General features: G+C 43.6%; 3 protein-coding genes and 1 long non-coding RNA gene across 6 annotated transcripts in view; 2 read left to right on the top strand and 2 right to left on the bottom strand.

Moving 5' to 3' along the window:
• The window catches only part of SPPL3 (signal peptide peptidase like 3), a 154,946-nt gene extending 152,957 nt beyond the window's left edge, over positions 1-1,989 (bottom strand). For both annotated transcript variants that reach the window (XM_068120577.2, XM_068120573.2), the window contains exon 1: positions 1,850-1,989. In XM_068120577.2, coding sequence (XP_067976678.2) covers positions 1,850-1,872 — 23 coding nt within the window. In that variant the 5' untranslated portion in view covers positions 1,873-1,989. The remainder of the gene's footprint in view (positions 1-1,849) is intronic.
• The window catches only part of LOC137430068 (acetyl-CoA carboxylase 1), a 763,460-nt gene that overhangs the window by 236,643 nt on the left and 499,408 nt on the right, over positions 1-27,409 (top strand). The gene's annotated exons all lie outside the window — the stretch shown is intronic.
• LOC137430065 (uncharacterized) lies at positions 1,413-5,491 on the top strand. Its single transcript, XR_013623830.1, has 2 exons — positions 1,413-2,004; positions 4,322-5,491. It is a non-coding gene; the product is annotated as an uncharacterized LOC137430065 (long non-coding RNA).
• The window catches only part of C6H12orf43 (chromosome 6 C12orf43 homolog), a 58,664-nt gene continuing 43,548 nt past the window's right edge, over positions 12,294-27,409 (bottom strand). For both annotated transcript variants that reach the window (XM_068120579.2, XM_078780155.1), the window contains one exon: positions 12,294-15,973. In XM_068120579.2, the coding sequence (XP_067976680.2) occupies positions 15,502-15,973 (472 nt within the window). In that variant the 3' untranslated portion in view covers positions 12,294-15,501. The remainder of the gene's footprint in view (positions 15,974-27,409) is intronic.

The following is a 27,409-nucleotide window of genomic DNA, read 5'->3' as shown; positions in this document are numbered from 1 at the left end:
AATTAAATTTTAACCAATAGTACAAGTAGTTCCTGGATCAAAGATTGACGTCTGTGGCCAGACAGAGAACCAATTGCTCAACTCCACTTTTGGCTTTGTGCGCACACGGGGAAATAACAGCAATATCAACCACAATATCTTACTTTGAACCAAGATGGTCCCTAGACCTCAACATCTGATTACGACTCGATCACCACACAACACAACGCAAGATTCCACTTGAAGCAGTACACCATCCGACCACTCACCCTCGAAGCACAGCTTTGATTTGATGTAGTGGGAAACATCATCATCAACAATCTCCCATCAGATAAATATAATTATAATCATTATCGGGAAACATCATCATAATCATCATCTCCCATCAAAGAAATATCATCATAATCATAATCATCTCCCATCAGAGAATCATCATTATCAGAAAACATCATAATCTCCCATCAGTCCACGTGTTTTTGTTTTTTTACCTCTCCTACCCCCCACCCACCCTTCCCATGCCTCCTCCCCAAGCCCCCTACCTCCCACAGATCTCCCGATGTCCCTGCTCTCCATCTTTTTCCCCCGCTCCCTTCATCATGTTTTATGTGTAAGTTTGTCTTGTTTGTGATCAATGTTAGCTCCTACACGAGCCTCGACCTTGTACACAAAAAAAAAGGAAAAATCGTCATATAATCATAATCATCAGGAAACAATCACAATCATAATCATCATCAGCAAACATCGTCATTGTCTCCCATCAGAGAAATTGGAAACAGTAATAACCTTCATGTTGTAAATTTAACGGAAGAGTTTGTTGATAAAACTTACACCAATGGAAATATAAAAGTAGAACGGCACTCAGTAGAGAGCATACCTCCACCTGGTTGGCCATATCACTCAATGGCGAAGAATCACTTTAAAACTTCTACTAGCCGGATCCGGATCTTCACCAAAATTGAATCGATTCTTCCTTGTCAAACACACATGTCCAACAAGTTTCGTCCAAATCCATCCATAACTTTTTGAGATATCTTGTTCACAAACAAAGGGACGAACGGACAGACAGGGGTGAAAAGATAACCTTCATCCACCATTGGTGGCGCAGGTATAAAGAACTCCCCTAAAAGTTCGTTGCATCAAAACCAAATAATAAACATATCGCAATGACGACGACAAGAGGGAAGTGAAACGATCGAACGTGAACGAGGAAGAAGAACCCAGACGACCATTAATTAGATCAAATAAAAATCTCAATTAGTCGGAAACCAAAACCCGGAACCGACCCGACTACACAACTACCGACCACTGCGGGAACCACGGTCCCCATGAACTCGGCAGCTACTGGAAAAATAAAGACATCAACCACAACATCCAAACAACCATCACTTTCATGATAATCCAGATGGCAGATTTGCCATGAATCGTCGATTTTTACCCACGAACCGCAATGGACCTCGACTCCCCACACTCGGGGCACAACGAGGTCAAAGGCGGCGTCACATCACAGCTCCACACTGGAACAAAAGGGCGACGCGGTAATGAAGGAACATACACCGCCCAATAACATCGACGACTGGTCTCCGAACAAAAGAGCCGAAGCTTTTAAACGCCAATCCAGGAAGAATAAGCAGTCAGGGTGCCAAACAGGCTCGGCTGCTGCCAGGGCCCTCCAGCCGACAACCGCCTCACCATTCAGCTCACGTCCAGACTGCACTCATCGCCGGAAGGACAGCAGGAGCCACGAATCTCGACATTCGATCCGATTCGGGGAGGAAAATAAGCCAACGAAAAACGAGCACCGGGACGGACGAGCAGTCGCCACACGATAATCGATATACGAACAACCGCTCGACCGTCGTCGAGCTCTCACCAGGAATAGCCCTGATCGGCCATGGCGCCGATGCAGAACGGCGTCTTTTTCTCCAAAAATTACTTCAGACGAGCACCGACATGGCTGGAACCGCCGATGATGAGCGCACAGACCGACGGCACGCCGGGATGGCGCTCCCTTCCCTCCTGCCCTCGGTAAGTGAAGTCCGGAACGAAACTTGTTTGCCGAGCGATTTGCGCCGCACCGACGTAACGCGGTCGCTACGACCCCATAGTCCGAAAACGGTTCCGACGAACCCACTCGCGGCGTCTTTGTGCATCAGCCGCGCAATGACACGCAGTGCGCATGCGCGAATCGTCGACCAGTGTTTACGCACCGTGCGGGTCACGTGGCATAAAGTTCCTCGTGCGATTGGAGGTTGTATGTGAGGGCGGAGCTTTATCTTCGTGTGTGTCTGTGTCGTAGCGCGCACCTAACATTACCCTACATTTAGGACTGCATCGGTGTTCAGACACTTTTTGTTATACGCTGTTTCGTGCCACCTAAAACGTCTCCGGAAATTTTGACGTCACGATCTTCTGTGGTCATCGTCTGCCGATGCCGATTTAATTAACGAATTATTTTAGAATGCAGTCCATGGTGCTAGGACCATGTGACGTAGAGGGTTCCGAGGGTGGTTGTAGATAGGGGAGCGAATAGCAGACAGCAAGCAGACAGACACGAAACTACAGCCAAAGGCAAAGCTAATAGTAATAGGGTTTTAGGTTCTATTTGTAGGAAGGGAGGACCTTAAGTAGGGAATTCATGTGGAGGATTCTGTATGGGTAGAGATTGTAAAAACTGTAGGAGTAGGATACTTGTGGGATGCTTTTATAGATAGGGCTCATGGTGTGAAGGAGGAATACATGAAGAATTCAAAGGGACATGTGGTAAGGGAAGAGTATTCATTATGGGGGATTTTAACTTCTTTCATGTCTTTCAATCCTGATAAATCTCACACTCTTACGATGTCTCTCCGAAAAGACCGACTGGAAAACCCTCCCATCCACTTTCTGAATAATCCTCTCCAAGAAGTTCTGTCACTCAAGCTTTTGGGTCTCACTATTTGCCATGATCTTTCCTGGGAAAACCACATTTCAAATCTGGCCTCCAAAGCCAGTCGACTGGGCATCCTCCGTCGTGCGAAGTCCTTCCTTGGCACACCTGAGCTCCTCACCACATACAAGGCTTTCATCCGCAGCTATATGGAATACTGCTCTCCCCTCTGGTCTGGTGCTCCTGCCTCACACCTAGCCCGTCTTCACGCTGTTGAAACCAAAGCGTTCAGAATCATTGGAATCTCCCGCGATGAAGCTAACTCCATGGGCCTTTCACTCACTCACCGCAGGCAGGTTGGTGGTCTTTCTGTCTTCTACCGACTCCTCTCTGGCCTTGCTCCCCCAGCCCTCTCTGGGCTCTGTCCCCCAAATATTCCTACAGGTCGCACAAGATCTGCCTGCAACCCTCTTATGGTTAAACTGCCAAAATCAAGACTTTCTGCTCACCTTCACTCCTTCATTCCTCTTTTCTCCCACCTCTGGAACAAACTCCCTCACTCTCTTCAATCCCACTCCACCCTCCAGGTCTTTAAAACAGCTGTTCACCACCATCTCTTATCCTCCCCCATCCAAAACCTTGATCTTTTCTACCCCCGCTAATTTCGGTCCCCTTGTGTTTTATACCTCTCCCCCCCCCTCCCCTTCCCACGCCTCCTGCCCCCAAGCCCTCTCCCTCCCACACTTCTCCCTGCTCTCAAATGTTGTGGTTGTGTGCTTCCCCTTCTCTCCCCATCTTGTCTTCCACTCCCTCTTTTTGTATATTTTGTTTGTCTGGTTGATTTGTTTGTGAAATAAATGTTAGCTCTTTCACGAGCCTCGATTCAGTATACAAAAAAAAAAAAAAAAAAAAAAAAAACCAACGTCAGGGAAAGATTGGATCCAGGAACAGGGAAAGGGCAGAGCAGATGAGGATTTCCTAGATCGAGTCCAGGATTGCTCTTTAACCCAATTTGTAGATAAGCCCACCTGGGGAAGCGAAGGGTTAGACCTCCTTTTGCGTAACGATCCCAATATGTTGGAGAAGGTGGAGGTACGGTAAGGGAGCATTTCGGATCAATTGACCATAACAGTGTGTTCATGGATTCTGTTAATAGTTGGAGTTCAGGATGGTAGAGTAAGGCTGTTAGATTTCAGGAAGGCAAACTTCGAGGGTATGAGGAGAGAGTTGGGTGATGTCGATTGGGAGAAGCCAACAAGAGGACAATCAGCATCAGAGAAATGGAAAACATTCAAGGAGCAAATGTGTGGAGGCCTCGTTTACCATCTCTGGTCATGATGAACATCAATGATTCTGTGTTGTCTTTCATGAAGACTACAGGGTGAGTCATAAGTCCCAGGACACGGTTTTAGGTGCTTCAATACAAGATTTGATTATACCATGTATTTATACTGTTGCCTTTACTCTTTTTTTCAGATAATACATTGAACCAAGATGGCAGGCACCAGTCAGTCCATTTACAGAGGACGATAGACTGGTTGAGTGGTGTGGTACCACGAGAGGAGAAACACAAGACGATGAAACACGTGTAAGAAGACTTTGAGAAGCATTTTGGAAAGCCAGCACCGTCAAAATCAAACCTTTATTTTTGGAGACAAATGGCATTTCCGACTGGAAGTATACTCGGCAATAAGCGCAGCAGACGACCAAACTTTGTGATTTGGGAATTCAAAACATTAAAACATCTGTTCTCAGATCTCTGAAAAAAATCATTACGGAAACGTTCTGCAGAGTTGGGTGTTTCATATTCATCGTTATGTCACACAATAAAAAAAGACCTTCACTTGAAACTATATAAACCACCTATCATTTGTGAATTGTCAGATGCAGATGGTATAAACAAATGGTATATTTGACCCTGACAGATGGCGTAAACAAATCTTGTATAAGCAGCTGAAACCGTTGTCTTGGGTTGGGACTTAAACTCACCTATAGGGTGAGTTATGTGCTGAAACTTTGAACAAATATTACAGATTGCTGCACTAATTTCCTGTTGGAAAGGTAACATCAAACCTGCCAACCAAACCTTTGCACAGGAACTGCTCCGGCATTGCCGACGCTTAGCCAAGAATATGTACATTACATTTGATGGACGGATTGCTTTAAAACAGTACAATATTTGCCTTTTCAATTCCTTTTGGCATATGCTACACCCTATGCAAATCAACCAGACCATACTTGATCATTCACAGCAAATAATATACATACCTTGTTGTTAAAAAAAGAAAAGATTGTTGTAACAACCTCACAATTGTTGTATTTGGACACAATTCAAGGATTAGTGGTTGGGCCATCACCTGTTATTGCTGATCACACTATCTTTCTGGATTTGATTTCCCACCTGTGGAGTATTGTTAGTTTGGCATGGTTGCGCTCACCTTATTCCTTTTTTCGCCGGTTAACAGTCATTAGTGCCAGATCTTAAAGTGTAAATCATGTTCAGAATGGATGGAACACATTGTGCTGTACTTCCTTGCAGTGAAATACACACCTCGTCAACTCTATAATGGCGGTTGTTTCCTACGGTGTTTGATGATTCAATCAACCAATCAAAAATGGTTTATTAAAAGCATGTCTGGCAGCCAATGACTGAATCACAAATGCATACATATTCATAATTTACAATCAATAATTGCTCACAAGGTAAAAAAAAAAACATAAATCCAGAAAAAAGTTCAAAGAGTCATTTGACGTCATAATGGCAGAGGGCTTTTGGCAAGAATATGCGGAACAAAACAATAGCTGAAATCAATTGTTTACCTCTATTTATTGGCTTAAAGGTAATTTTTTAAAAACTCTTTTGCAGTTTCATTCCATTTTTTGAAAGCATATGCCAAACAGTTCATAAATTAACTCCCAGCCTGTTCGAAGATATTTCTAAATGGCCTGGTGACGCCAGTCAGATGAAATAATAAGTTCGATCCACATTTAGTTCATCCACAAACTACGTCTTTTGCTCCAGCACTTCCTCTGCTTGTGTAATGTTATCTGGGCAATTCACAAAGACATGCAAAGACAGACAGACAAAGTCGATTTCCATACGAAGGCAACACAACAAAGCTGCAATCATGTAAATGAAGAACCAAGATGTCAACTTAAAGAGAACATAACACTGCCCAAAATAATGCATCGCTACTTGCAGAGGCTGTTCTGTTTCACTCTTCCCTCCAAATCTTCAAACAAGCAGCGCACAAAAAAAATAATTCTTGTCATCCTCAATTTTGTCCCATGACCTTTATTACTCCCATTAACCTTTCCTACCCCAACCAGTTTCACCAGGTAGTTTCAGCGTTTCCTCCCTTTCCCCTTATCCTGTTCATTCATTCTCTTGATGTTTGTCTCATTGTCAGGTTCACCTTGCTCTTCCATGAGCCTCACTCATTGAAAAAAACAACAACCCAACCAGAAAGCATCTCAAAATGCAAAGCCCATCCTCATCCACTTTGTACTTTAACTGAACTTGATGAAAACGAGAGTTTAAAATATTATACATTTTATTCATTTGTTTTCTTCATATTCTCATTATAATGGTTTGTTGAAGATTTCATGACAAAAGCTCAATTGGTAAAAATGATATGGCCTGGACAGACACATGGATGTGATTGGCAAAACTTTATCTCCCACTACATGAGGGATGGGCTAAAAAAAAAAAAAAAAAAGGCCTGGGGATTGGCATCATTGCGGGGATTACCAGTCCTTAAACAACGCAACTGTTCCAGACCGTTACCCCATTCCACACATTCAGGATGTTACCTCGACATTCCATGGCGCTACAATCTTCTCGAAGGTCGAGCTCATTTGTGTGTACCATCAGATTCCCATGGTTCCAGAAGACGTCCCAAAGACTGCAGTCACCATGCCTTTCGGCCTGCTCAAATTCCTTTGGATGCCGTTTGGACTACGCAATACCACACAAACCTTTCAATGTTTGATTGATCAGGTGCTCTGGGGATATTCTAATCACCAGCGCAACCGCAGAAGAAGATCAGGAACACCGACGTCTCCTCTTCACCCGTCTGCAGGAATTTGGCATCGTCATAAACACGACAAAGTGCATATTCGGTATTCTGGATTTGAATTTCCTGGGACACTGTATTAACTGCTTAGCCGTCCGCTTGAGAAGATACCTATTATTCGAGATTTTCTGTTACCTTCATCGCAACGCAAACTGCCAGAGTTTTTGGGCCTCATTAACTTTTGCCATCAATTTATTCCAAACGCAGCAACAACTGCAGCTGCTGAACGAGTTACTCCCAACTGGTAAGAAACCTGAAGTGTTCCGATGGGCAGAGCCCATCAGCCTTCCACACCACAGCCTTGATAGCCTTCCACACCATCGAAGACCCAATGGCCAACGCCTCACTCCAGATTCATCCAAAGCCAGAAGCTCCAACAAGCCCGATTGTAGACTCGTTTGAGGTTATGGTGGGTGCGGTCCTTCACCAGTTCATCGATGCCAACTGGCATCCACTGGCCAACGCCTCACTCCAGATTCATCCAAAGCCAGAAGCTCCAAGCCCGATTGTAGACTCGTTTGAGGTTATGGTGGGTGCGGTCCTTCACCAGTTCATCGATGCCAACTGGCATCCACTGGCCAACGCCTCACTCCAGATTCATCCAAAGCCAGAGGCTCCAACATGCCCGATTGTAGACTCGCCTGAGGTTATGGTGGGAGTGGTCCTTCACCAGTTCATAGATGCCAACTGGCATCCACTGGCCAACGCCTCACTCCCAATTCATCCAAAGCCAGGCTCCAACATGCCAAATTGTAGACTCGTCTGAGGTTATGGTGGGTGCGGTCCTTCACCAGTTCATCGATGCCAACTGGCATCCACTGGCCAACGCCTCACTCGATTCATCCAAAGCCAGAGGCTCCAACATGCCCGATTGTAGACCCGTCTGAGGTTGTGGTGGGTGCAGTCCTTCACCAGTTCATCGATGCCAACTGGCATCCACTGGCCCATGCCTCACTCCAGATTCATCCAAAGCCAGCGGTTCCAACATGCCCGATTGTAGACTCGTCTGAGGTTGTGGTGGGTGTGGTCCTTCACCAGTTCATCGATGCCAACTGGCATCCACTGGACTTCTCCAAAAAAGATGAAACTAACAGAGCGCAAGCAAATACAGCAATTTGATTGGGAATTACTCGCTGTATACCTCGCCATCAAGCACTTCTGCCACTTCTTAGAGGCGAGAAAATTCTGTTCTGACATTAATTTTCACTCTGTCCACCCATTCAGACTCTCACTCTCCTCACACACTTCACCAACTGTGTTGCAGTCTGCGAATTTGGCACCTGACACGCTCTCATGCATCAAAGTATCGGCGTTGTCTTCTACCAGGACTTTACATTTCATGAGGTACCCACACTCCAAAGGACAAACACCACCCTCGTGTGTGATACATTGACAGGACAGTCAGGGCCTTTGGTTCCTGTGGCATTTCGTCGTTCAGTCTTCGACACTTTTGATTCACTCGCGTATTAGAGCAACCCAGCAACTCATCACCACATGCTACATCTGGCTGCATATAAACGCTCAGATGCACCGTTGGCCCAATAGTCAGGTTCACTATGTTTTTTCGTTCAAAATTTTGGTAGATTAGCAAAACTATACATTTTTGGAATATTCAGAGCATGAGGAATCCAAAAATTAATGTTTACATTTGCGTAGACACCTTTGCGAAAATGACACAGGACAGTGATGAAGATCTGTAAAAGCATATTCCTGAACGGTATAGACCTCGTAGATCCTGTGTATAGGACTTATAGTTCAATCTGATACTACCTATAACTTCCTATAACAACCTATAACTTCAAAGGACTTGCAATATCATGTATTATGTAATACAGTTATATCACAAATATAAAGACAATGGTTTTCAATTACCTTTGTTTGTTGCTTTTCTATAATCCTGAGCACTATTTTGAGGCCTTTATTGGATTCCTTGACCCAGAAAACATAGGATTAGCATATTTAATTAAGTCTCTAGGTTGACTAGAAGCCGAGATCGCGCAAAATATGTATTTTGTGGCGGCCATTTTCAAAATCCAAAATGGCGGCCATGCAGGTGTCTGTGCAAATGCCAACATTGATTTTCAGATTCTCCATGCTCTGACGATTCCAAAAATGTACAGGTTTGCTAATCCCAAAATTTTGAAAGAAATTATATTTGTTAACAAAGTGAACCTGACTATCTTCATCACTGTCCTGAGTGTCATTTTCGCAAAGGTATCTACGCAAATGTAAACATTAATTTTTGGATTCCTCATGCTCTGAATATTCCAAAAATGTATAGTTTTGCTAATCTACCAAAATTTTGAACGAAATTATATTTGTTAACAAAGTGAACCTGACTATCTTCATCACTGTCCTGAGTGTCATTTTCGCAAAGGTGTCTATGCAAATGTAAACATTAATTTTTGGATTCCTCATGCTCTGAATATTCCAAAAATGTATAGTTTTGCTAATCTACCAAAATTTTGAACGAAATTATATTTGTTAACAAAGTGAACCTGACTATCTTCATCACTGTCCTGAGTGTCATTTTCGCAAAGGTGTCTATGCAAATGTAAACATTAATTTTTGGATTCCTCATGCTCTGAATATTCCAAAAATGTATAGTTTTGCTAATCTACCAAAATTTTGAACGAAATTATATTTGTTAACAAAGTGAACCTGACTACTAGCAATGTCTTCAATGTCAACGCTCCAAGATCCAACGTCATTCTGGCGCATCACTTGGTAGCCTTTCAACACCAGATAGGCGTTTTGACAGGGTCTATGTGGATTTTGTCGGTCCACTACCACTTACAAACGGGCACCGTTATTTACTGACTTGTGTTGACCATGTCACCCGTTGGTCAGAGGCTTTACAGCAAGCTATTGCCGCACCTACCATCGCCAGGGCCCCACGTGGATCACACGTTTTGGTGTTCCATCACTACAGATCGTGGTAGTCAGTTTGAATTGGCTCTATTTCGCGAACTGACAACTCCTGGGTACCGACCATGTGCGCAACAAATGGTATGGTGGAGCGTTTCCACCGCCAACTCGTCTTTCCTGAAAGCTCATGACAACTCAAAGAACTGGATGGACGTCATACCAACGGTCCTGCTTGGTATGTGAGCTGCTCTAAAAGACGACATTGGATGCTCCACTATATACGATGCACCACTCCCTCTCCCAAGATAATTCTTTTCAGTGTCTGATGACACCTTGCCCAACACCACCAACTATGACAACCAACTTTGGTTGGCCATGCAGGGCTTTCGGGCACCACTGATACGAATTGTTCTTGTTGTACATCAATGAGAAAGAATCCAATCAGACAGATCAGTTATGCATTTACGCAGATGACTCAACACTGCATACTACCGACCCAGGAACCTTGTCTCGTCCTACCCGTGACCATGCCAGTACCACTCTCAATCAGGATCTTGACTCTTGAGAGTGCAATAAACTGGGGAAAAGACTGGCTTGGTCCTTTCAACCAAAACAAGACCCACTTGTTGTCTATGTCAAATTCAAGATCACCTTGTTTTCCAATCCCGTCTTTGGATTCTTCACCTTTGCAGGAACTTCCTGTTGTCCGTCTGTTTGGATTGGACATCAGCTCAAACCTCAGCTGGGAAAAGTACATCTCTGGTATCGCTAAAAGAGCCTCCCAACGCCTTGACTGCTTATTTCATGCTCGGCGATACCTTTCTTAAGCTGCTATTCTCCATCTATACCTTTCTCAAGCTGCTCCAGCCTGTCACCTATCTCTTCTTGACAGAATCCAGCGATGTGCTGCCATTCTGGTGGGACAGGAGTTGGCATCATCCCTGGAACCTCTCTCAGTCCACCGCTCTGTTGCTTCCTTGAGCCTTTTCTATCGATATTATCATGGAATGTGCTCTGAGGGTCTTTCACAGGTTGTTACACCTGCGCATACTTTCAGTCGCTTTGCATGTTTGGCAGTTTTTTTTCCCATTCATACACTATATCTGTTCCGAGGTGTAAGACTATGAGGTATAATTCTAGTTTTTTCCCCCCATACTGCATCACTCTGGAACAGCTTACCTGCATCTTGCTTTCCCCTCTACCCCAACCTACCTTAATTCAAGAGGAATGTCAATAGATTCCTCATTTCTGTCTAATATCTATACTTTTCTTTCCTTGGCATAGCCCCCACCTCGAGTGGCCTTGTAGGCTTTGTGGTGGGCAAAATCCCATTAAAATAAAAAAAACACATTTTGTTCCACGTTAAAGGTTCAGTTTCAAAAGGGTGTTGTTAAAGCATAGACTTAAAGTACATCTTTGTATCATTATTTTGTCCAGGCTGGCAGGGTGGCCAAGAGGTATGCGTACTTACTTGCCTCTGAGCTTCCTAACCTGGGTTAGAATCTCCACCTAGCTCCACGACAAGCAGCAAAGGTCAAGCTCTCAGCAAAGACACAAGCCCATCAGGTACCGATGCATACAAAATGATAATTTCAATGTGACCTGTCTGCCTAAAATGAGGTTCTTCATCTGTCTGCCATCTGCTGGACTTGGCAAGTATACCCTCTTCTGTTGTTACTATTTCGCAATTCACATTACAGTTTTGTCTGCCAATTTCCATATTTATTGGGCTGACACTTGACAGAATGGCCCAGGCCCTAGAGGTTTGCATACTCACCTGTAAGTTATCTCACCTGGGTTTGAATCCCGACCCAGCTATAAATTGTCATCTCAGGGTTTCACAGGCAGAGTGATTCATAAATGTGTGTGATGTTCCTCGGATGAACGATAAACTGGGTGTCCACTCCCATGGCGTCGTTCGTAATTATTTGGCAAGCTATCGCCGGCATCATGGCCAAATTCCAAATTCCTGCCATAACTACTTACAGCTGGGAAGGCAAGGGCAAACCATCCAGAAACTGCCTCGGCAGCAGCAAAGATCTGTAACAGAGTATGGTATATCAGAATCAGAATGTCTTTTATCTTGGATTGAAACCATACAAGTCTTTTAGAGATAGAGCGAGTTTTTTTCCCCTATTTGAGGTGTCGTCGATGCCAGTGAGGATAGATTTAGAGTCATGCTTGCACATCACTTTCCTCGAACAGCTAATTTAGCCTCTGAAATGCCCATAAATCGCCTGTGGCATATTTAAGGTCCATCAACTAATGCTGGCAAATGGACACCCAGTTTAATGTCCATCTGAGGGACAGCACACACACATTGATGCCTCACCCTGTCTGCGAGACACCACAAGGATATAGTTAGCAGCTGGGCTGAGATTTGAGGTGAGTGTGCATACCTCAAAGCCCCCCTGCCAGCACAGTTGAAGTTTCTGATACAGAACGACCCAAAAGTAACGTATTGCCCTGGGTCTACAGGTGATAGTCACATGATGTACTAACTGTGTTGCTCCAAACATATATTTTAATGAGTTTATTGTCTCTGACCTCAAAAGTGGTCACATCCATTGCCGGGAGAATTGGCAACACACTTGAAACACATATTCATGTTTGTAAATAAAGCTAAAAACACTTATATGCTTCTCATTAGTCAACCCATGAGATCCACTAACTTTGTCAGAAATAGTTACCTCAAATGAAAAAGAAAGAAAATAGTCACAATGCTTGACCAACAATATAGAATTTTCTCAACTTCACAGAAGGTACTTTTATATCTACACAAGATGTTGACGTCATAAAGGATCACAAGGTGCTGACGTTTCAGGATTACCTTTCGTGAGAGCAGAGGTAAAGTTCACAAGCGTTACGCCTCGGTCCCCCTTCGGTGAAATGATGCGAGTTGACAAAGTGGAAGACGAAAGGTGGCCATCTTGGATTTTGACGTGGCGACCCAATTTTCAATAGCGTTCTTCCTTATGCGTAGATACATCCACACACCAGATTAGTAGGTAGTAGTTCGTTTATTTTTGAAGATATTCCGCTCACAACGGTCAGATATACAGTCACGTGAAAAAGTAAGTACACCACACCCCATGTAATGTTTTGACTTTTTCAACATATTTCAACATACAGCAATTTGATCTTCATTTCAACAATATTGATAGATAAAGGTGATATAATATAACAAATATCATGAAACATTTACATTTTGGAGTCCATTGTACAATTTAAATAAACATAAATGCAAATTTCGCATGTGGAAAAAGTAAGTACACCCCATGAAATGTTTTTTAAAATCTTTTTAACATATGTGGACATATCAATATTTGATCTTCATTTAAACAGTATCTATAGATAAAGGTGATCTAATTGAACAAAAAACAATGAGAAATTGACTTTGCAATATTTATTCAACAAAAAATTGTTGCACAGCATGCACAATTGCATGCACAGCTCGTTTAAGATCCCCCCAAAACATCTCGATGGGATTTCGATCCGGGCTTTGACTTGGCCATTCCAGAACCCTCCATTTCTTTCTTTTCAGCCATTCCTTGGTGGATTTACTGGTATGTTTAGTCATTGTCATGATGCAAGGTCCACCTTCGGTTGAGCTTCGACATTCCGACAGATGGACACACATTATCCTCAAGCACCCTCTGGTACAATGAAGAATTCATTGTGGATTCTATGATGGTGAGCTGCCCAGGCCCTGATGCAGCAAAGCTGCCCCAAACCATAATATTTCCACCACCATGCTTTACAGTTGGTATCAGGTTCTTGTGGTCAAATGCTGTCTTTGATTTTCGCCAAACATGTCTTCTGGTACTGTGGCCAAATAGCTCTACCTTTGACTAATCTGTCCAGAGCACATTGTTCCAGAAGTGCTGGTCTTTGCCGAGGTGTTCATTGGCAAACTTTAGTCTTGCCCTGATGTTCTTTCTGGACAGCAAAGGTTTCCTCCTGGCACACCTCCCATGTAGATCAAATTTGTGCAGCCTCTTTCTAATGGTAGACTCGTGCATTTTGACATCAACAGTGGCAAGAGCTACCTGTAGGTCCCGTGATGACATTCTGGGGTTCTTAGAGACTTCTTTCAGCATCTTGCGGTCTGCTCTCGAGCTGACCTTGCTGCGGCGGCCTGACCTGAACAAGTTGGGAGTTGTTTGGAATCTTCTCCACTTGTAGATGATCTTCCGCACAGTCGAATGATTGATTTCAAATTGTTTGAAGATCTTTTTAAATCCCTTCCCAGACTCGGAGGCATCTATAACCTTCTTTCTGAAGGCCTCAGAGCTCTTTTGATCTCGGCATGGTGACACCGCACACTTCAACAACAAAGACCAAACCAAACTAAATGTCTGAGGTTTAAATAAGACAGGTTCCTCCAAGATCCTCTCCAACGATGTTCTAATAATTTGCACCTGAGCTGGTGCACCTGATTCTAATTTTAGGTATTTGAAGTAGTGATAAATGTAGGGGTGTACTTACTTTTTCCACATGCGAAATTTGCATTTATGTTTATTTAAATTATACAATGGACTACAAAATGTAAATGTTTCATGATATTTGTTATATTATATCACCTTTATCTATCAATATTGTTGAAATGAAGATCAAATAGCTGTATGTTGAAATATGTTGAAAAAGTCAAAACTTTACATGGGGTGTACTTACTTTTTCACGTGACTGTATATGGTGGCGGCCATCTTGAATTTTGACCTGGCGTCTCAATTTTCAAAAGCGTTCTTCCTTGTGCCTAGATACACCCACCCACCAGATTAGAAGTTAGTAGTTCGCTTATTTTTCAAGATATTCCGCTCACAAGGTTCAGAAATTCATGGCGGCGGCCATCTTGGATTTTGATGTGGCGACCCAATTTTCAATAGCGTTCTTCATTATGCCTAGATACACCCACACACCAGATTAGAAGTTAGTAGTTCATTTATTTTTCAAGATATTCCGCTCACAAGGTTCAACGCACGCATGCACACACGCACGCACGCACGGATGGAGGGGAAAGCCTTTTGCTCCGCGGTGCGACGGGGGACAAAAACGGGGGAAAAAGAGGAACAAAAGAGTGAAGGTGGGTTGTGAGCCTCGGCGGTTGACATACCATTGAAGGGAGAGTGGGTGGGAGATTTCTCCGTAATTGGACCACTGACTTCACAGAGAAATGCAACGTCATGAGATGGCGTTGCTGGCTCACAGCATACTGCAGAAAGTCGTCTCTTCCCCCAATGTGACCGGCTGTGTTTGTCTGGTTAGGTCCGGTGCTTTGTTGGTCTGCATATGTGTGAGGGATTTGCTTGTCAGCTTTTCCATGAACCTGAGACCGTTTAAATTGAAAAAAAAACAACCCCAAAAGTATTCTCTGGGAGAGGCAAGGTGAGTGTTCCATCCAGAGCAACATACTGCCTGCAAGAATGGAGGAAGAGATAAAGCCAGGTCCGAAGGCAGTCTTGTCTACTGGTGGCAACGAGCTTGGTTAGCAGATCAGGATGCCATACTGTGTGAAATGAAGGAATGCTACACACACAGATATTGCTAAGGAAAAAAAAAAGGACAAAAATATTCATAACAAAACAAATTAATGAACAGGCAAAAAGTGCATTATTATTGTCAAAATGTTGCAGACCGATCTATGCAGTTTCCTTCCTTGTCCAATAAAAGGTAACTACAAACCAACAGTTCTCACCCACAACCTACAAATTGCTACTTTTGGTCCAATTTCGGCTTTTTCTTCTTTCTCTTCTTCTTCTTAACAGTTTCAGACTGCTCCTCAGAAATTTGTTTCGAGTCATTGGAGATAATTATCTTATTACTCAACAAATGCATTTCGCTCAGACTGTCCTGAAAACCTTTGTTCTTTGAAACAGCATTTATGTCGCATTCCAGTTTGTGTTTGGCTGCGTTCTTCACGTTTTTATCCCCCAGGTCAGTGCGCCTTGAATCTCCGTCCAACATGTTCCATTTGGCATTGGCAGAGCTTTGGATGGGAATAGTGCTTTCCTCCGACATCTTGTTCTTATTTCTGACTTTACTTTTATCGTGGATCCTTTTCACAGCCATGGAGGACATCACAGGCTTGTAGAGTGCGTGCAAAGCTCCATTCCGAATAATCTCCTCTCCAGAGATAGCAGACTCAACGAGTTGTTGGTGCTTAATGCCATCGCTGTCTTCATCACTGAAAGACACACACACAACCATTCATTTCTTTTGTATGGTGAAAACAAGATGTACATGGTGAAGTGAATTAAATGTGGGGGAAAAATAAATAAATAAATAAATAAATATGAAAAAAAAAAACCCCAAACCAATTCTATGTGGAAACGAAAAATAACAAAAATTAAATGGAGGAGCCTGGTCATCCAGCCATCCACATTTAATTGTTTTTTTTTTAATACAAGATTGAGGCTCATGGAAAAGCGAATAAAACACTTGCACACCAAAATAAATTAAAAACACACCTGTTGAAGCCAAAATGGAATCACTTTTTCCCCTACCGGTTTCACTTGAGGGGACTATAGGTTTGCTCTCCATCTGTCCATCCGTCCCACATGTGGTTTTGCAGACTTTTTCCCCCATACCCTTTAACACAGTGTTTCTCAAACGGTGCGTCGTGACCCAAAAGGGGGCCATGGGCAGGTTTCCGATGACTTGATGAGGTGAATTTGCATTCTCAATCTCAGTAGTGATCAAAACTAAAGCCAGAAACAGGTTGATCGAAATCGAGAGTGAACTACAATGGTCGCTAAGTAAGACTAGTTGCCAAATTGACACGTGTGCAAAAATGAAATAAAAAATAGCCCAGGGTCCAGCCTTTTTGTTACTCCTGCAGTCAGGGTTGGCACTATTGGGCCCATCCCAGTTTTCCCCTCCTGCGTTGACCCTCCTAGTTCCCCCCCCCCCCCCCTCCTCCCCAATTGAATAAACCCAGTATTTTCCCAGTAAAGTGTTGTTTTTTACAAAAACCCCATTGCTGTTTTTTTTTTTTCCCCCAACCCCTGTAGGGAATAACATGGGGTTGCAGCAACAAAACACCAGGACGAGTGGGTCGTCTGGTAAATCGAGCTGAGAAGCCCTGCTTTAACATATTCAACTGAAACTTGGTGCATGGCTATATTATGATAAGTTACAGAAGAAATTCGAGTTTCAAGGCATTTCATCATTTTTCACAGAGTTATGCATGTAATTTTTGGAGTTAGAAAATATCACATCGGTTGGGGACATGTATTGCAAAGAAATTCATGCTCTTGGTTTTCATATTACAGTCAATACTTTTGTCAAGCTTGCTTGGAATCCCTTCAGTGATTTACAAATAATAGCAGGAACAAAAAACTGATACCAGATGGACATAAATCTGGATGGACAACCCAAAAACACAATTCCTCCGGCTTTCGGCTACAGAGGCATAACAATTAAAAAAAAATTTCAAGTCAGTTATTTGCATATTCACACAAGCAATGGTTCAGGGAGCTCACAAAGTGGTTGCCATTTATCCTTCCTTGGCAACACATTATACCTTGTGCCAACTACCACAAGACTTTCAGTACCCATTCACAAAGCCAAGAGAAGCTTCCAGTATGGACCCATAATCCTGTGATTTGTGCTCCCTCACTCTCGACAGGAGAGAGTGAGGAAGCACAAATCACCTCGTCATGATAACATGGTCGACAGTGCAGAAAAAACCCCAAAAAACAATGACTTGGCAGCCTGGCAAAGGTTGACACAATGCAACCAGCACTTTGTACAGACAAAAATACTCCATGTGGAATGGGGATGCGCAGGAGGATTGTGGGGGGTGGGGGGGTGGGAGTAAAGGCTGGAAAACAAGTATCCACTTTCGTTTGGAACAAACAAACAAACAAAAAGGGGTGAAAACACAACCTCTGTCCACCATTGTTTGGAACAAACAAACAAGCAAACAAGCAAACAAACAGGGGTAAAAACACAACCTCCGTCCACCACCATTGGCAACAAACAAACAGGGGTGAAAATGTAACCTCCGTCCATCTTCGATGGCAGATGTAAAAATAGAGATCCATTTACAAGCAAGACGATGGACATCCAGCTGGATTAAAAAGGAAGCAGAACAGTACCAAAATAGCATGATAAAACAGTGAAACATTCCAGCGTTAACACTCCCCTAAATGGAAAGAATTTGACCCATGGAGTTGCCAAACCATGAATAAACTGAAGAAAAGCGAGCTCGTGAACGGGACAGCAACGAACTACAATCAGATCAAACAAAATGCTAAAACCCTCTGTATGAAGGCTATAAAAAGACAAAATGAATGAACAGCATCAATAAGTCAAGTACAGAATATATGCACCGAAACACACAATTACTAATGCTACCTCGGCCACCGAAGATGGATGGAGGTTATGTTTTCACCCATGTCTTTGTTTTTTTTTTGGTGAACAGGATATCTCAAAACGTTGTGGATGGATTCAGATGCAATTTGGTGGAGAGGGTGGGTGTGTGTCAAGGACGAAATGGTTAAATTTTGGCGAAGATACGGATCCAGATCTGGATCTGGGAATCTTTAAAAGTGATTCTTCACCATTGAGTGATCGGGCTAAAAACTATATATAGCAAGACATTAAAAAAAAGTTGTGGACGACTTATGCCAAAACTTGGTGGACGAGTTAGTTAGGTGACAAGAACAAGCCGATTCGATTTTGGTTCAGGTCCAAATCCAGATCCAGCCCATCAGTGGGATACAAAAGGTAAACTGTTCAGTCTGGTGGAGGTATGCACTCCACTGAGTGCCACCGCAGTTATATATATTTTTAATACGTTGAGTCAAGGGTCAGGGAGGAGCTTGTACATATACTTAAAGAAATACATGAAGAAACCCAGACACAGGAGGCAACTCGGCCCATTAAGCCCATGTCATCTTCCACAATCCTGGCAATCAAGGGACACAACACTATTCCTGCAACACTAATTTAAAAACAAAAAAACAAAAAAAAAACTTTTTTTCCCCACACACACGCACACGCACACGCACACATCCATTTGACCCAACACAAAGGTAAACAAGAAAGAGCAATCGGAGATTGCAGCACCCTCGCCAGGATGTGTTTTCAGTGGTTTTTAAGGCTTTCGTGTTAAAACAAATATGGCGGCCGAACCACGTGACCGATGACATAATTAGTATTTTTTCTCCACCAATTTATCCCTAGATTATGCTCAAGAAATTTCATCTTGATCGGATGAAGTTTTGTACTCGTCGAATTATGACGTCATAATGGAGGCACCTATGACATCATCATTAACAGATGTTATTCCACATGGAGAGTTCTTTACAATGAATCATGTCTCAATTTTTTCTATGCAGCGCTTTCAGAGATATAGAGGTACAATTTTTTCAGTTTTCCCAAGATGGCGGCCAAACGTGACCCATGACGTCATAATTATCATTAAAAAAGTATACATGTGGAGTTACGCCTCTGGGGAAAATTTCCTTTCAATCGGACCAACGGTTGCAGACGAAATCATATTTATTCTGTGCGGACAAACAAACAGACAGGACAGACAGACAGACGGACTCAAATGCTATACCCTCTCCTCAGGCGAGGGTAAAAATCCGACTTCTCCATCTATATTCTATACCCTTTATTATCTGAAAACATCCCGACAAGGTCCCCTCCATGCAAATGCAAAAATCCCCGTGATGTATCACATGAGGACAAAGACATTAGTAAACATCGATGTACTTCAATGCAAATAGTTAGGGCATCAGTAGGCCATGGACAAATACATAAAGCATAATGTATTTGACCATGGGTTTCACACATCATGAGCTAATGGTTCAAATGGTAACACGAACAAGCCAACCAAGCACAAACACACGGACGATATGAATCCAAAGGCAATGCTGTTAAAATTAAACACTATTGGTCTCATAAAATTCAAGTTAATGACACCGAATCATTGAAAAATCTGTTCATCTTATATCTATATATACAAAAGAAAGTTTTTGTTTGTTTGTTTGCCTGCGCAAGCTAATCTCTTGAACGGTGAAAGATAGGAAGAAACCTCCAATACATAAAATGTCGGGACGGGCGCAGGGAAGGTTTTAGGCTAGGTGACGAGGCTGGTCGAGGCCCACCCACCTCGGCCGGGCCGGGCCCATTTTGCAATTAAAAGGTGAGCTGAATTATAGTAGTCAATCTTCTACGGCCGTGAGTAAAAAACTGAATTATAGTAGTAAATGCATTCAAAAAGAACCAAAAATGTCGGGACGGGCCCCGGGAAAGTTATAGGCTAGGTGGCGAGGCCGGTCGAGGCCGCTTCGGCCGGGCTGGGCCCATTTCACAATTAAAAGCTGAGCTGAATTATAGTAGTCAATCTTCTACGGCCGCGAGTAAAAGCTGAATTATAGTAGTAAATTCATTGAAAACGAACCCGGGCAGCGCCGGGTGCTTGCCGGGTGCTTTCGGCTAGTTAAATATATAAAAGAAAGTTTTTGTTTGTTTGTTTTTTGTTTGTTTGTCTGCATGCGCTAATCTCCTGAACGGTGAAAGATAGGAAGAAACCTCCAAAACAAAAAATGTCGGGACGGGCCCCGGGAAGGTTATAGGCTAGGTGGCGAGGCCGCCTCGGCCGGGGTGGGCCCATTTTGCAATAAATATTCTTCTTCTTTAAAAATGCTCTTGAAGTACAACTTATGCACTTAATAGGAATATCTGACTGATTGCAGCACATGCTTTCAAAATTCTCTCTCGCGGGGCCCGACAAAAGAAAGAACAAGGAATCGTTGAGCACTAACTGATACTGGGCTCGCATCAGACCTATGTACAGAAGATCAAATTCATTCAAAAATAACCCGGGCAACGCCGGGTGCATTCAGCTAGTCTTATATAAATTAAGGTTGGCCTTATTGCCCGTTTTTCTCATCCCTGAGAGTAAGACACAAGGGGAGAGGAAAGGGTGGCAGGGGGAATGGGGGGGGGGGGGGGGGGTGGGAGGGGGTAGAAAGTATTTATAAATATTAAATTGGGAATAAAAGCGAAAAATTGATGGTATTTACATTATTTTGAATTGGTGTTCATTTAAGAAGTGGCATCGGAAGTTCTCTGTGAAATTGGCAGAATTGGTGTTATTAGCCTTATAATAATAATAATAATAATACATTTATTTTATATAGCGTTTTTCAAGAAGCCCAAAGACGCTTTGACAGAGTACAAAAAACAAGTGCAAAAAGACAAAAATCAATAGGTAAATATAATCAAAGCAAAAGGAAGGAGAAGGAGAAGAGATAGTCAGGGGTTAAATGATGTGGGTTAAATGTTAAATGCAGTGTTGAACAGGTGGGTCTTGAGTGATGTTTGAATGTGGTGAGTGAGGAGTCTCTGATGGTGTGAGGTAGTGAGTTCCAGAGGGTGGGAGCAGCGATGGAGAAGGCCCTGTCCCCCCAGGATCTGAATTTGGTCCGGGAATGGGTGAGTAGACGGGCAGCGGAGTTCTGAATGTATTGGAGTTTATTGGTGATTATTGAGGGTGAACCATAGAGGAGGCTGTTGCAGTAGTCCAGACGGGAGGTGATGAAGGCGTGGATGAGGGTTTCTGCAGCCGTGGAGGCGAGGGATGGACGGAGACGGGCGATGTTTTTCAGGTGAAAGAAGGCTGTCTTTGTGATCTATTTAGTGTATTTGTCGAAGGAGAGGGTTTGGTCAAAGATGATGCCAAGATTCCGGATGTGAGGGGAGGTGGATACTGGGAAACCGTCGATGTTGAGGGCAAAGTTATGGGTGGATTTGGTGAGCGTTTTTGGGCCAATGATGATTATTTCAGATTTATCATAGTTAAGTTTGAGGAAGTTGATTTGAAGCCAGGATTTTATTTCAGTGATGCAGTTTGTCAGGATAGAGTGGGTGGCGGTGGAGATGGACTTGGTGGAGATGAAAAGCTGGATGTCATCGGCGAAGCAGTGGAATTGGAGACCATGACGGCGGATTAAGTTACCATGGGGGGGGACAGGTCCAGGATGAAGAGGAGGGGGCCAAGAACTGAACCTTGGGGGACACCTTGGGGGAGGGGAGCAGTGGGGGATTTGCAGTTATTGATGGAGATGAACTGGCGTCTGTCAGAGAGGTATGATTTGATCCAAGAGAGGGCAGTGCCGGTAATGTTAAAGGTGGTTTCAAGTCGGGTGAGGAGGATGGTGTGATTGATGGTGTCAAAGGCGGCGCTGAGGTCGAGGAGGATGAGAATGTTGAGGTTGCCAGCGTCAGAGGAGAGGAGAAGGTCGTTGGTGATTTTGAGGAGAGCAGTTTCAGTACTGTGGTTGGAGCGGAATCCGGATTGGAATGTTTCATACAGGTTATTGGCAGAGAGGTGATGTTTGAGTTGAGTGGCTACAGCGCGTTCCAAAACTTTTGACAGAAAGGGTAGGTTGGAGATGGGTCTGAAGTTGTTTAGGGTGTCAGGGTTGAGTCCAGGTTTTTTCAGAATGGGGGTAACAGCAGCAATTTTGAGGGATGGTGGGGAGATGCCTGTAGACAGGGAGGAGTTTATTGTTGCAGTGATAAGTGGAGAGAGAGCAGGAAGGGAGGCCTTGACAAAGCTGGAGGGGATGGGGTCAAGAGTGCAGGTGGCAGTTTTCATTCCTATGAGGAGTTCAGAGAGGTCAGTAGAGGAGACTGGGGAGAATTGAGACAGGGGTTGGCAGGATAAGGGGGGGCAGATGGTTTGAGGGGGAGCGGGTGCGGTGGTGGTTAAGCTGTTGTAGATGTTGTCAATTTTGCATTGGAAGAATGAAAGGAAGGAGATGCAGTTGTCTACTGTGAATGACTGGGTGGTGGTGTTCAGGGGGCTGAGGAGTTTGTTTATTGTAGAGAAGAGTGCTTTTGGGTTTCCGGAGCCAGAGTGGATAATTTGAGAGTAGTAGGCGGAGCGGGCGTGGGAGAGGGCATCTTTGTAGTGTTGTAGGTGGTCCTTGTAGGCTTGGGAGTGAATTGTGAGACCTGTTTTATTGCGGAGTCTTTCAAGTTGGCGAGCAGGAGTTTTCATCAGGCGGAGTTCAGGGGTAAACCAGGGAGCAGAATGGGAGAAAGAAACTGTTTTGGTTTTTATAGGCGCAAGCTGGTCAAGGCAGGAGGAGAGAGTGTGGTTGTAGTAGTCAGTGAGGTCAGAAGGGGTGTGGAGGTCAACGAAGGGAGAAGTGGACATTTTTTCAGAGAGGGTGGATGAGAATGAGGTAGGTGAAAGAGCATTTAGCTTACGGAAGTTGATAGTGCGATAATGCCTTGGTGCTGGGGTGGGGATGTTGATGGTCATAGTGATGGCTAAGTGGTCAGAGAGGGTGAGGTCGGAGCCTGAGAGATGGTGCAAAATTAATCCAGGAGAGCAGACAAGGTCCAGAATGTGACCACAGTTATGGGTAGGAAAGTTGACATGTTGAGTGAGGTTAAAGCAGGTGAGTAAATCAGTGAAGTCAGTGGTTATTGTGGAGTCAGTGGAGTCCATGGGGATATTGAAATCACCGAGGAGGAGGATTGCGGGGGAGAGGGAACATAGCTGGGTCAGAAAGTAGGAGAAGTCAGACAGGAATGATGGGTGTGGCTTGGGAGGGCGGTAGACGACAGCCATGACTGACTGTGTGTGACCAGAGAGTTTAAAAGCCAGGTGTTCAAATGATGGAGCAGATGAGATGGAGATGAGGCTGGTCTTGATGTCTTGTCGGTGATTTACGGCAATTCCACCACCTCGGCCCTCCGAGCGTGGTTTATTGATGTAAGAATATCCATTGGGTGTAGTGAGGTTGAGTGAGAAGTAGTCCAGAGGTTGTTGCCAGGTTTCAGTGAGACAGAGAAAGTCCAGTTTATTATCCAGAATGTAGTCCTTCAGGATGAGGCTTTTGTTGTTGAGGGACCGGGTATTGAACAGGGTGAGCTTGATGTTGTTTTGTACGGTGGGGATGAACTCAGGTGATTTAGCCAGGGTTTGCAGACAGGAGGTGCGATCGTGTGCGTTGCTGTGACCAGGTGCGCTGGGACGATGAGTGGGAGTGCGCTGAGCCGACCAGAGTACGGGAATGGAGTGACCTGTTTGTAAGTAAACAAACTTACGACCGGAGCCTCTATGAATATATCTGGGTCGTCGCAGGAGTCCGTGGGATTTGATTGCAGAGATGCATGATGGGGTGGAGTAAGTGCTGAGCAGAAGGAGCCTTGCGGCGGAGTACCTCAGAGCCATGCCAGGCAGGAGCGAAGGGACGAGTACGAGGCCAAGGTCGAGGAGGCAAAGCGGCAAACGCAGCGGCAAACGACCGCAGCCGCTAATCAAGACCACAGCGGCAAACAGCCACCGCCGCAAACAACGGCCACAAACAACGGGTGCGGGCCTGAGGAAACAGTGGAGGAGCCGGGCAGGCGAAGCCAGGAGCAGAGCCGGGACCGAGGAGAGGGCAGACCCAATGGTCAAAAATCCGCCACGACCACCAGAAAAGCAGACTATATACAATGGCCCAGTCGGAGAAGCGGCGAACAAGTAACGCCAGCGTCCTCTCCAGACCGGACCGGAAGCCAATCCAGTGAAGAATTAGGGCATCAGGTTTGTAGTTCCACCGTGGTACGATTGGTGATGCAAGTCCAACTTGAATGGAAATTGCTCACAAACAGCAAAATCATTCAAGATGATGTTGTTTCGGGGTATTTCGTCATTATAATTGTCACAAGCCGACATCGTATGTAAGCGTCGGAGCAAGGTAGCACATTTGATAGTTAAAAAAAAAAAAAATGAGAGCTTCAACCCTGACCCACCAGGATGGCATTCGTTTGTTTGAATGCAGCACAAGGCTGAGGGGTAGCATCATTGGCTGAGGGCACGGCTGTGCCGCAAATGCAGTGCCCTCTGCTGGTAAAGGCAGGAAGTTGTAATTTGTTGAGGGTGCCGGTGACAGCTCACCTCATCCCTGTCGTGAAGGACACCGTGAGATATTTAACGTCCACCAACGAATGCTGGCAGACGGGACACCCGTTGAATGTCCATTCAAAGGACGGAACACCCTGCCTGTGAAACACCGGGAGGGCAGTTTTTACCTGGGTCGGACTTCAAACAGGCTAGACAGCTTAGAGGTGACAGACAGCCCTGGGATGGCTTTGACAGGTAATGTACACCTTTAAAATTATCTGTAGGGCGAGGGGTGTATCAACTTCAAGAAAGCAAGTCAATTGCTGATCGGCACCGCAGCACAAAATCCAAGCATGGAAGTGGTTGAGTCATTTTGAAAAGACAATACTACCTTAAGTGTTTCAAATATCAATTTGCATAATTATTCAAGGCCTTTCATTTAGTTTCAACATTTAAAGAAATACACCTGTGAAAAATGTTGAGAATTACTTACAGCCCCTTTCAGTGCAATAACAATGTGCAACAATCGAGTTGGTTTATCAAAGATGTCAACACAAACCACCTAACCATTAATGAAAGATGTTGGGAGTTATGAAACATGGGGTGGTGAAAAGTAAGTTGGTTGTGCCATTTTAAAAAAACCAAACCGATCCCCCACAATTAAGACTCTCAAAACAGAACACCAATTTTATTAACACCAGCTCCAACTTAAACGTGCAATATTAAAATTGGACATTTTTTCCTGAGTTTCCTTCTGTATCCATATTGTCCACCCCATGCATCCTCCCTTACCCCTCATTCCTCCACACACCCATTATTTGTCCAGGTCTCCCTCTATTTTATCCTTCAACCATGCCGTTGGTGTTTTCCCCTCTCTCCACTCTTCCTTTTGTTCTATTCAGCATAAGAAAAAGAAAAAAGAAACGATAACAAGACTGAGCATTCAATGACGCAGGGCCACACTGGGGAATATAGATTACAGTAGATCTGACAAGGAACTATCTATAATAAAGTAGATCTGCTTGGTGACAGACCGACGAGTATCACAATAGCCTCTCTCATCCCAATGGGAATGGTTAGGCTAATAAATCATTGGAAAATAGTATGTTATCCCAATTAGTCTACTTTTCTGTGCTTTCTAAGGGAATTATTTAATCACATTTTATTTTAGGCTGGAAATGGGGATCAAAGGATAACAACAAACCATCCATGTGATATCCAAGCAGCTGGACATCAGTTGCAATGTTAACAGGGTAGAACACAATAATGTCAACATGATTGAAATTTCAAAATTATTGATAATCTCTTGAATTTAAAAACCTTCAAAATTAAAAACTGACAAAAACCTTCTTTCTCATACAATACAGTACACCAATACGTACAACAAAGTCGTACAAATGACAACACAAGATTGATGCTAAACTGATGCCGAACCTAACGTCACACTCCAAAAACATGCAACAAAGATTACAAACATGTCTGCTTACAAGGTATTTCAATGAAGGAGGAGGCCAATAGGCCCATCAAAGCCTGCACTTGACTGCCAACCTATGGTTGTTTACCCATGCTCTGTCGTTCTAAATGCAAGGGTCAAGCAAGGGAGCAGCACGTACCATTTTTTAAGTCTTTGGTATGACTCGGCCACGGCTCGAACCACTGACCTCCGAGACTCAGAGTGGACTCTCTAACCACGACACCACAGAGTCTGCTCAGGGGTCGCTGGAGTTTCGAAAATTGATTAAGAAAACAAAAGATTTCTTGCCAAAAGTAAAATGAGCCACCAAAAGAGTGTACACAGACTGCTGTTGGCTTCATATCTACTTATTACAATTTTCTCGCTTTGCAATAGACTTTCATCACTACTAATTTTACTGTTGGTCCAGGCACCTTGTACCATTGTCAGCATACATATTATATGACACTGGAATACATTAACAATTTACCTTGCATTCTCATGCTAATATTAATTTGCAATTGGTCACTGGCTTTGACACCAATACAAATTTTTTAATGAAAACACAAACCTTGTTAGTAAAATACAAATTTTGTATTTGTACAAAATATAAAATTTTTAATAAAAAATTGACACCAATACAAACCCTTGGAAACAAAAAGCTACATACAGGATATCGAACAAACAGTTTCAAATGGAGCACCTCGCCACCATTAGAGCATTTAAATGGCATCACATGTGGCAACAAATGTGAACTGTTGCTCCCAGCTTGATGAAAGAAGAAGAGATTTGCAGTTTTACCACCTCCATCCTGACACCGTTTAGCATCCCGTGCGGGCACAAGCAAATTGATAGTAGCTATATTTCCCCAAAGCAGTGTGGAGAATAAAGGGAGATTTTAGGTATTAGCACTCACTTTTTCACTCCAATAGGAATAGACTGCTAATGTCAATATCATGATGTACGGCAGTACCCCACATAAAGGGATGATTATGGGAAAAAAATGGCCGCCTCAAATGTGTACAAAGGGATATGCTGAGAAGATAATATTGAGTGAGGATACAATCCATTTAAAAGCCATACATTTTATTCTCGAGCATTTTCTGAACTATCAAGACTTAAAAAGATTGCTACATCGGCAAATTGGACTTCTTCCCCTTCCCCACTAAAAACAATGTTAAACTGTTGCCGAACCTAACACAATAATGGATGAAGTGGATTAAGGTGATAACATGAGGAAGTTACTTTGTCTCTTGCCTATTGCACGCACACCAAAATTTAAAAATATGCAAAACATTAAGCGT

Source organism: Myxine glutinosa, chromosome 6, assembly GCF_964187855.1.
Source record: "Myxine glutinosa chromosome 6, kmMyxGlut1.1, whole genome shotgun sequence".
Lineage (NCBI taxonomy): Eukaryota > Metazoa > Chordata > Myxini > Myxiniformes > Myxinidae > Myxine > Myxine glutinosa.
This window is presented reverse-complemented; position numbering and strand designations above follow the sequence as displayed.